The sequence below is a fragment of the Hordeum vulgare genome, chromosome 7H, assembly GCF_904849725.1.
Source record: "Hordeum vulgare subsp. vulgare chromosome 7H, MorexV3_pseudomolecules_assembly, whole genome shotgun sequence".
Classification (NCBI taxonomy): Eukaryota; Viridiplantae; Streptophyta; class Magnoliopsida; order Poales; family Poaceae; genus Hordeum; species Hordeum vulgare.
The window spans coordinates 64,224,026-64,234,558 of NC_058524.1; the positions used below are offsets into that span (position 1 = coordinate 64,224,026).

The following is a 10,533-nucleotide window of genomic DNA, read 5'->3' on the forward strand; positions in this document are numbered from 1 at the left end:
TCAAAATAAAAGTTCTCCGAACGTCCTGAAAATCAAGTATGATTTTTTTTTCTGGAATTTTTGAAAAATATTGAGACGGAGAGCTAGTCAGGGGGCTGCACCACTGGGCCACAAGCCTTGAAGGTGCGGGCACCCCCCTGGCCGTGCCTACCAGGCTTGTGGGGCCCACGTGCATCCCTCCACTTATTTTAACTCCCATCTGCTTGTCCTTAGTGGAATGTGTAAAATGTCTTATATTTAGGAACGAAGGCAGTATATTTTAGTCTATTGTCACTGTGGATTCGACGTGGGGCAATCTCCATAAGGAACCAACGGCTCCGGTGGCGCGCGCCCGTCCTGCAGCATCTCTGCATTCGGGAAAGAACAAAAATACCCAAGAGGATAACATGCAAAAGCCAAAGCCTCGCAAGAACCTCTCCTTCTCCCTCCCTCCCCCCTTCCCATGGAGCTCGCCTTCCCTCCCTTCCCCTCTCTTCTCCCCAAATCCCACCACCTGCAGCCCCAGCCGCCCTCCCGGTCTCGCCCTGGCCGCCTCCAAGAACCGGTCATGGCTCTCGCCCAAGCTCCGCCGCCCTGGCTGGCACTCTCGCTCGACGAGGCGAGAAGCGTCCATGTCCCTCACCACGCGCGGCCCGTCCAAGAGACGAGAGCTCGCCCGCACGCCTCCGCCGCGCGCAGGGAGCCCCGGTTCGTCTCGGAGACCAAGCTCATCACGTTCCACTCCTCCGCGGGGCGCCTGGGCGCCGCCCGCAAGGTGTTCGACGGAATGGGCCACAGGGACCTGCTCGCCTGGTCGGCCATGATCGGCGCGTACGCCACCAGGGGCATCTTCGACGAGGTCCTCGCGCTCGCGGTGAGCATGATCAGGGAAGGCGTGCTCCCCGACAGGTTCCTCATCACTCGGATTCTGCAGGCGTGTGCCTACGCCGAGGATCAGAGGCTCGGGAGCGTGCTGCACTCCATGGCCATCCGGAGAGGGTTTATGGGCAGGGTAAAGGATGTGCCTGTGGGGAACTCGGTGCTGGTGATGTATGTCAAGTGTGGAGAACTGGGACGTGCGCGCGCGGTGTTTGACAAGATGAGGCGCCGGGACCTGGGCACATGGAACTCGATGATCTTCGGGTGTTGCCGGTCTTGCGAGTGGGATGAAGCACGGAGGCTTCTTGATGATATGAGGCGGGAAGGGACAGAGCCAGGGGTTGTCACATGGAACACATTGATTTCGAGCTATGCCAGGTCTGGGGATCTTGATGTGGCCGTGGACCTGCTGGGACAGATGGAAGAGTGTGGAGTGGAACCAGATGTTGTCACGTGGACAAGCCTTGTGTCAGGTTTCGTTCATAGCGATAGAGGGGATGAGGCACTTCAGTGGTTTATCCGGATGCGTGTGGCTGGAGTGGAACCAAATGGCATGACAATTGCATGTGCCATCTCAGCTTGTGCGAGTTTGAAGTTATTGAGACAGGGAAGCGAGCTCCATTGCCATGCGATTAAGATTGGGGCTGTAAACAATGTCTTGTCAGGGAACTCCTTGGTTGACATGTATGCTAAATGTGGCGAAATTGTCGCAGCATATAGAATATTTAACGAGATACCCGACAAGGATATATTCTCCTGGAATTCAATGATTGCAGGGTATGCACAAGCGGGATACTGTGGCAAGGCATACGAATTCTTCTGTAAGATGGAGAGTTATGGTATCCAGCGCAATGTGATAACCTGGAATACAATGATATCAGGGTACATACGGAATGGGGACGATGAGAGAGCTTTTGAACTATTCCAGACCATGGAAAGTTATGGAATGAAAAAGGACACAGCTTCCTGGAACATACTCATTGCTGGTTCAGTGCATAACGGATATTTTGATAGAGCCCTAAGAATATTTCGGCAGATGCAGTCAGTTCTGATAAAGCCCGACTACATTACAATCCTAAGTATCATCCCAGCATTCGCAAATCTGGTGGCAGCGTGGAAAGTACGGGAGATCCATGCCTGTATTTTTCACCACAACTTAGAAATGGATGGGAAAATTGCAAATGCGCTTATTAATGCCTATTCAAAATCTGGTGATCTGGCTGGTGCTTGTGCTGTTTTTGATAGGCACTCGTCAAGGAATACTATTTCATGGAATTGCATCATTGTTGCACATTTGCTGCATGGGTCTCCTACTAAAGTAGTGGATTACTTCTTTAAAATGAAGCAACAAGGTGTACTGCCAGATCATGCAACTTTAACAGCTGTTATCAAGGCCTATGGTATGGAGGGTATGGTATCTGAAGGGAGAGAAGTATTTCTCAATATGGACAAAGACTATAATGTAACTCCAGATTTAGATCATTATGCAGCAATGGTAGACCTTCTTGGACGGTCTGGGAGACTGCAAGAGGCATATGCACTTATTGATGAAATGCCACTCACACCCAATTTAACACTGTGGGAGTCATTACTAACCTCAGCAAGAATGCATGGAAATGTAAGGCTGGCACTACTGGCGGCTACAGAGATGTCAATGATTGAACCCAATGATCCTATAATCCAAGTAGTGGTTTCTAATCTGCAGGATCTTGCTGGAAAATCTTTTGATGTGCCAAAGGTGACAGTACACGGCAAGGAAAGAATGTTCGGTGGGGTTGAGAGTTGTTCAACAGAAATCAGAAATATGGTATATTTATTCTCAACTGGTGATAAGGTTGCCTCGGAGGATGTAGCAGCTGAATTAAAATTGATGATGGTTCAGACAGGACTTTCTATGCTTAGCGCTGGTAATGGAGCTCTAGAAGTTGAAGAAGAAAAGGAAGAAGTTGCGGGACTCCATTGCGAGAAATTAGCAATTATTGCTGGGATTTCTAATTCCCCTCCTTTCAGAAGCATACGGATAATCAAAACTGCAAGGATGTGTAACCATTGTCACACCTTCGCTAAGTTAGTTTCGGAGAAGTATGGGCGTCAGATACTGATCAAGGATCCGAAGTATTTGCACAAGTTTGAGAATGGAAATTGCTCTTGTGAAGATTATTGGTAAACTCAACGGGTATAAGTCAGCTGGGCAAATGAGGCTGCCAGGTGGCTAGGCTGAAATGTTCCAGATGTAGGAATACAGCCAGCTAACTTCATGAACAAGTGTTTTCATCATGTTTTTAGATCACATACCTCAGCAAGCAGTTGCATTGTATTTGAATTTCATCGACACTAAATATGTCATCAACGCTGGTATAAAGGTAGGAGGTCGTTTCAACCTTGGTTTTTCACAAATTATTCGGCGCTTGTTCTGACACAGTTCAACATTCTTGTATAGTTCACACTTGGCACTTGGAGGTTGGCCTTTCCAGGAATTCTATCTCCGGATAAAATATTATTGCTCCCGCATCATTAAAACAAAGCCATTCAGAAGATACATGCTCCCAGCATTAGTGAATTCATTGTAAATGAATTGGTAGAAAAGATCACTGCAAGTGGCACAACATACAACATTCTGCATATAATCCAACCATGTACTGAATGGTTGCATGCCTCCATGCATATGATTAAAGGGATTCATTGATAATCTCCAGTAAGTTAATTCTACCAAGCACCATTTTCGTTTCAATATATAGGACAAATTTCTTCTTCAGTCTTATTTGAATGTATAAGGTGTGCATGCAATTTTAATAATCCTCTCATTTTTGCTCTCATTTATTTGTTGTTTTTTCAGATTAAATATTTTCTCACTTATACACAAGACACAAATAGAAGGATAATATATCCTTAATTCTGGTGTACCTAATCAGTATATGCCTTATAGAAGGGAGAAGAGAGAGTACACATCATATGCTATTATTATAATTAGGTAATTGTACGGAAATATCCAGTGGGTCTTCGGTGCCAATGGACCTGAACTTTTACTTAGTTATCTGCTTACACATTTAGGGGGACAGAATGTCAGAAAGGAAGCTTGGAAAATGTGGGCCTCTATATTTTCAGAATCTCTATATTTTCGGAATCATGTGAATATATAATCGAGATATATTGAATCTTTGGATGGTTTCCATCACATGCACAAGTGGTATTCGGCTTCCATTTGGAAGTTACAGCAAGTTAGAAATCTCAGGGAACAACTTGTCATGTTTAAAATAAATGCTAGCTATTTTGATATATTTTTTTCTGTGGCGATACAAGATGTGCACTTCCGGTTTAAAAAAATACCAGATATGTTCCTACCTGATTCTCCCCTTTCTATGTGAAATACTAATTTTATATTATTATTTGCAGGCTCAGAAGCAACAATGTAGCAATATGACCTTGAATAATGATTGGCCTCACTAGAGAAGCTTTCATTAGGCACTAGGGCACTGCTGCTGCAAATGGAAACAGCCTACAAAGTTTTTTGCCATACCATAAACCTTACTGATACTGAATTAGTAAGGTACTGGAGCTATTAGCTATATTTATTGATCTATCTAATGTAGAATCTATACTTGGTGCTGCCCCTCATTTCCCCCAATTTTGATCGCCCAATTCAGCAGAAATTCTTTATGGATGTATCCTGCCAAACTGACCTAATAGATTCAAGGTAACGACTGTACTTACACATGTTGTGGCGTTTGTAAATTAAAAAAGAAGAGAAACATGCACCTGAGAATTATAATTGAGAGTTATTTATAAGTTCTTGCAGAATCTGTGTTCCATTGAATCATCTCAGGTGCTTATTCATGTCGCTTTGTTTTCAAGCTATGCTGTACAACCCTTTGTGTTGTATTAATAATCAGAAGCTAACTTGGTCTCAAGCTCAGAGCAATGTCCTTGTTTAGAAGAAGTGAGTATCAAAATATGACCATCTCTTTCACATGGTGCCTTCCTTTTTCCATTTTGCTTTCTCAATTGTCAATTCAGTGAACCGAAGGGAAAGCAGGAGAATTATTCAATTTAACTTTGCATTTCACCGTAGTGGTACTTCTGTGTGTGCGGTTGGGGGAGTCTGTCAGGAACCATGTCTTGAGTATCAATAGTAAATAAGACAAAAAATTAGGTCTGTACCGGTGCCCCTCTTCTCTTTAGGTTTACACAAAAATTGCACACATGTACTGTATGAAACTTCCATGTATATTGGACGTGAAGTTTCTACACACGAGCACATATGTACCCTTTATCTGGGCGGTTGAATAGAGCATCTAGATGTGCTGCATTTAATTCTGGGTGAGATACGGGTCCGCTCGTAATGATGGAAATATTCATATACGTATGCCATGCTTCAGGGCTGTGGGTCAGGATTGTAACAGATGGACGGTCGCCGTGGACGGTTGGTAGCAGGGCCGTGGCTCATGGCGTCATGTCCCTTCCTGATCCGTGGATCAGAAGACATGCTTTCCGGCTACTGGGACAGAAGACACACTTTCCGGCTATTGGGACAGAAGACAGAACCGTAGTAAATGGGCAGATGGGTGGCTGGGTGGTGTCGTCTCCTACCTCAGGTGGCTGGATTCTTCCATTAGCAAGAGCAGTCATCTCGGTGGAGCACCTTCAGCAGAACAAGACTGCCACTACCGGTGAAGATGGAGTTCTTGATGCAGCCGATTAGAGGGTGTGAATCTGAACCATTGGTATGTACTGCCATTTGAGTTGTGTGTCCGTTCCGTAAGATTGATCTTCCAGTACCTCATGTCGCTAAGCAGATCCACCATTCTAGAGGAGGTTAACGATAGCGACATCCCGATGGAGCCGCTGCATTCCCCAGTCGCCACACCGGTTGTCGAGCAGCAGCTCGTGTCGATGCAGGCAGTGAGCGTCAATGGCCAGATCTGTACGGCGCAGACGGCGGCAGATGCTGAAAGGGAGGTTCACCGCAGGCATCAGGGTAGTCGATTGGCTGGAAGAACCCTAAAGCTCCTGGATGGACCCGAAGGTATGCCAAAATTCAGTCCTACAATCTGAATTTCATCATACAACTCTGAAAGTAAAGAGTCCTGGAACTTGTCGCCAGTTAGTAAGCTGGTGCACAGATTAGTCATGGAGGTAGTGTGACATTTTAGTCCAGTAGTGCATCTGCACGAAAAATATCAATGATTTTGGTAGTGTGACAGATCAGTGTGCCGTGCTCTTTACTAAAAAAACAGCAAATTATTAGCTGCGTGCTCTTTATCATGGAGGTAGTGTGCTTTTAATTGTCAAAATTAGCAAATTATTAGCTGCATGCTCTCTATCATGGAGGTAGTTTGCTTTTAATTGACAAAATTAGCAAATTAGCTGTGTTCTCTAAATCATGCAGGTAGTGTGCTTTTTACTGGAAAAATAGCAAACTGTGCGCTGATTAGGCATGGAGGTAGTGGGCCATTTTAGTCCAGTACTACGCCAGCACAAAAAATCAAATGATTTTGTCAGCCTATAACTGTCTAGTTTAACATTATGGAAGTCAGAGAACATAGTTTGCTATTTTTCCAGTAAAAAGCAAATTTGTTGTGATAATAATTTCTGGCCTGAAACACTGCAGCCAATTTGTCATCGTACTTAATAACAAGTATGGGAATTTGAACGCTTACGATGCCTTAGAAATAATAACTGCTGCTGCCGGTGATGGAATTCCTAATGCAGCCGATCAGAAGGTAAGAAGCGCCTATCATTCCGGATCAGTGGAAACTGGTGGGGGAACGCTCTGTCTTCATTTGTGTCATGGTTTTGTTGTGTTTTACCAGGTTCCCTTTGGTCGGCGATTTGGAAAAAAGTCAAATTGTTCATAGATCTGCCGGCTATCGGGACAGTGGCGTCTTTCCGGCCCTGGGCAGCAGAAGAACTGCCGGTGGAATTCGTGAGCTCAGACGCGCCAATTTGTGAGGAACAGGCAGGCATGGATGGAAGACGGGAGAGCTTGCCCCAGTTACCCGAGCTGTTGACGGGCAAAATGAACCCGCAAAGCAAGCACCGGGCTGGTAAAAAAGGTGCATTTCAAAAACTATTTGTGTCTTGCATTTTGGAAATTGCTGGATTGGAAGTAATCTAGGCTGGGTGGATGTGTGAGAGTACTCTTGGATTTGCTAGCCGGTCGAAGTGCGATGTTCCTGATAGTGCACTGCTATTAAGATTGACTAGGAAAACACTTGCATTACCCACACGTCAATAGATATTGATTTTCGCTCTGGGAATAGACATAGGTAGACACACCCTTTGTTTAGGAACCAACCGGAACGCAACGGGTCTGCCCCTTCCTGGGCCACGTTCTAGCGTTTGGTTCGTAACTGGGACGGAACACACTCGTTCCCACCCACCAAATATTGGACGATTTCACTGTTTTGATCCTTTTTACATAGTTTAGCCTGATCTGACCCCGTTTGCGATTTTTTTCGGATCCGACCCTTTTTCCTACCGGCACCCGCTGTGACGCTAGGCATATACATCCTACCGCCAGAGACAATGACGTTAGGGTCATTTGACTCCGCTGAGGTGTGTATGCTTACCACCACAGCCGGTGATGGTAGGAAAAATGATAAGATCCAAAAAAAATTCACAAACGGGGTCAGATCGGACTAAAGTAACAAAAAGGGTCAAAACCGTGAATTTGTCCCCGAATATTCTGTTGAGATCCGGAACTGAGCGGTCTCTTCAAATTGAGCGGACCATGCGGAACTGTTCCTCAGTGGTCGTCCCTCTCGCATGAAGCCCCTCTCGCTGTGAAATCTGGTGACTGTTCGGTGAAGTCCGTGACCCAGCTAGGCTTGGGACTGATCGGCATGCAATGACCTGATCTATGCTACTCCCTCTGTCACGGTTTAGAAGGCACGTTTGAAAATCTCTGGGACCAAGGTAGTTATCGATTGGTTGTGAGATGTAGCAGGTGTAAATGCTAATACGCATAATCAACTGAAAAAATACTAGTATTAAAGCCTGAGCATCAAATTGGAAGGGTGCATGCATGACTATACTAGTACTCCCTCCGTTCCAAAATATAAGACCTTTTAGAGATTTCACTAGAAGACTACATACGGAGCAAAATGAGTGAATGTACACTCTAAAATATGTCTATATACATCCGTATGTCGTTTATAGTGCAATCTTTAAAAGGTCTTATATTTAGGAACGGAGGGAGTACTAATTAATAATAGTAATTGCTTTCGTGCCTTAAACCTTGTCTATTTTGGAAACGCACGCAAGTTTAACTGTGCCTTCTAAACCGTGACGGAGGGAGTAGCAAATTAAAAAACCAAAAATTATGTAAAGAAAAATGAAACCACAGCTAGAAAAATAAAAATAAAAACAAGGTAAAAACCGAGAAGAGAAACCAGCAATAACCAAAAAAAGGAAATGGGCTGGGCAGGGCAGCAAGCCCACGTTTGGCGCCCATAGGCCATAGGTAAGTGCTCACTAGGGGCGATATATATATTCTCACATTTCTGCCATAACAACTGTGTTAGTTCAATAATGTTCAACCAGATCTACGTAGAAAAAATAGGCGACGTAATTACATAGCAAATTTCTTTGTCATGTTGCCACTGTCTTTTAGTTTTAGCCCTCTTCCCACTCAATCTCATCTTCATCGTCCTCGTGTTTGACATTTGTGCCCAGCTGTTGTTCGTCCTCGTTTTTGACATTTGCGGCCTGCTGCTGTTCGTGTTGTTGCATAAGGGCTTCATAAAAAGCCTTGGCATATTCCTGTCCCAGTATTCGCTTTTCTTCTTCTTCTTCTTCTTCGTTTGAGTTCATCTTCTTATCATCCTCGCCTTCCGACTCTTCGTCCGATAACGCTTTCCCACCGGCAAGATCCATGCCTTGTCTTGCCATCCATGGAGGAAAGATTTTCGGTTCTGAATTCGTGCCAGACTGATCTGCATCATGCAGCAGGACTCCAAGCTCGACCTCCGTGTCCCGGCGGCATGGAGCTGCAGCTGCTGCTGCAGCTGCAGCAACATTGTTCTCTTTCTGCCATGACCGCAGGCTCATGAACTCCGGAGCGGCCAGGCCCTCCACCCTCTCGATCTGCGCCTGCAACGGCTCCAGCTGCTCGTCCATCCTCCGCTGCATGCCCTGCAGCTTCTCGAGCCGCCTACGCTTCCGTGCGCGGCTGCCATCGCCATCTCCGCCGCCGTCCCTGTCCTCGTCGGCCGCGATCGTGGCGGCCTTCTCCACGACCAGCTCGCCGCTGCAACGCTCGCAGCGGAAGATCTCGTAGTCGTCGGAGATGAGCCTGAGGGCGTCGAACGCCGAGTACCGCCTCCCGCAGTCGGGGCACAGGTAGTGCTGCACCGTGGCCCTGCTGTCCGCCGTCAGCTCGTCCCTGATCCTCTTCCTCATGCGGTGGATCCGGTACCTGACGGCGTCGCAGGCCTGCGCGTAGTCCAGGCAGCAGTAGGACTTGAGGTGCAGCTTCACCCTCTCCTTCTCGACGTCGCCCTCGTCGGCGGCTGGTTTGGCCGGCACCGGCACCGGCTCCTTCTGGTGGTCCCTAGACACTATCTTATCCTCCTCGAGGTAGCGGAGCAGGCGGCGAAGCGGCTTGGGCTGCATCCGTAGCGACGCGGCGAGGTCGTCCTCGCGGACCCACTGCCCGTTCCGTCTGGTGAGCGCGTCGAGGACGACGACGGCCGTGCCATGCGCGTGTTGCTGGCCGCCGCCGGCGGCCGTCTCCGGGGGCAGGTCGTCGTAGAAAGCGCGCGCCGCCAGCCTCACCAGCCGGTTGAAAGGGTTGACGGAGGTCATCTCGGCGAGTCGGAGTCGGCGGCGTCGGCAGGAAGTCTCGCGGTAGATCGATCGCTTTGGGTGAAAGCTGGGACTGGGGTGGTAATTTATGGACGTGGCCGCTGGCGAGGCCGGGCCGGTTCGATTGGGATCCGGTTTTGGAAACGTTGATTGATCCGGTTTGGAGTCGAGACTGGGCGCGAACCTGCTCTGCTAGCTGTGCGTAGCGGATCTGTTTTACTCCTACGTATAATCACGTTTGATCTGCTACGTTGAACCGACCTGCCCGTGAACGCGTGGAGCACAGTGCATGCATGCGTACGCCGATCTGGGATCGACGTAGGATTCAACTGTACATCTCGACGGATGGCCGGCCGATGTATGCGCGCGTCAACAGGAAAATACGCGTCGTGGCAGGTAGCACGCGCACGTCAAAAAAGAAGAAGAAGAAAAAACGTGCAAAAATCAAACAAACGGAGGAAAACACATGATCCAGCGGATTTTTTACTAGGACATATGCTTATGCGATGCAATGGTAAAAGAAAAGAAAATGCCAGTTATCTCATCTATCAAAAAAAGGGGGGGGGGGGGGGGGGGGGCACATGCAGAGCCATGGAGAGGTTAGGAGCCCCAACAAGCCCCGTGCTAGAGATGGGCCACCGGAGGGGAATGACCTGAGGGAGGAGTTGGAACATCGTAGAGAACATGACCCGAGAAGCAAACTGGTGGAGCAGCAGCGTGAAAGGGGGATTTCTCAGGGCTATACAGGGGAATGGACTGGCGAGGAAAAAGGACTGTCACCAAACCCTCTTCGCCAGGGTCAGTCACGGTGGACCGCTGGGCCGGCTGGTTCACGTAGTTATGGGGCTGCAGATAGGGCTAGGGGCAAGT

The 10,533-nt window shown here is 47.5% G+C and overlaps 2 protein-coding genes across 11 annotated transcripts; one reads left to right on the forward strand and one right to left on the reverse strand.

The window, feature by feature from the left end:
• Positions 1-394: 394 nt before the first annotated feature.
• On the forward strand, positions 395-7,109 carry LOC123410309 (pentatricopeptide repeat-containing protein At1g19720). 10 transcript variants are annotated; one of them, XM_045103236.1, is made up of 9 exons: positions 395-3,221; positions 3,299-3,553; positions 4,252-4,552; positions 4,646-4,681; positions 4,773-4,795; positions 5,235-5,560; positions 5,652-5,881; positions 6,467-6,578; positions 6,669-7,109. In XM_045103236.1, the coding sequence occupies exon 1, from the start codon at positions 443-445 to the stop codon at positions 3,023-3,025; it is 2,583 nt and encodes an 860-aa protein (XP_044959171.1). In that variant the 5' UTR covers positions 395-442; the 3' UTR covers positions 3,026-3,221; positions 3,299-3,553; positions 4,252-4,552; positions 4,646-4,681; positions 4,773-4,795; positions 5,235-5,560; positions 5,652-5,881; positions 6,467-6,578; positions 6,669-7,109. The 10 variants fall into 10 exon arrangements, with proteins under 10 accessions (XP_044959171.1, XP_044959170.1, XP_044959167.1 ...); XM_045103235.1 differs by having other exon boundaries at positions 4,655-4,681; XM_045103232.1 differs by having other exon boundaries at positions 4,646-4,795.
• An 886-nt stretch (positions 7,110-7,995) lies between these two features.
• On the reverse strand, positions 7,996-10,191 carry LOC123410311 (general transcription factor IIE subunit 1-like). Its single transcript, XM_045103239.1, has one exon. It carries the CDS (start codon positions 9,661-9,663, stop codon positions 8,473-8,475), a length of 1,191 nt encoding a protein of 396 aa, XP_044959174.1. The 5' UTR covers positions 9,664-10,191; the 3' UTR covers positions 7,996-8,472.
• Between the last annotated feature and the right edge of the window lie 342 nt (positions 10,192-10,533).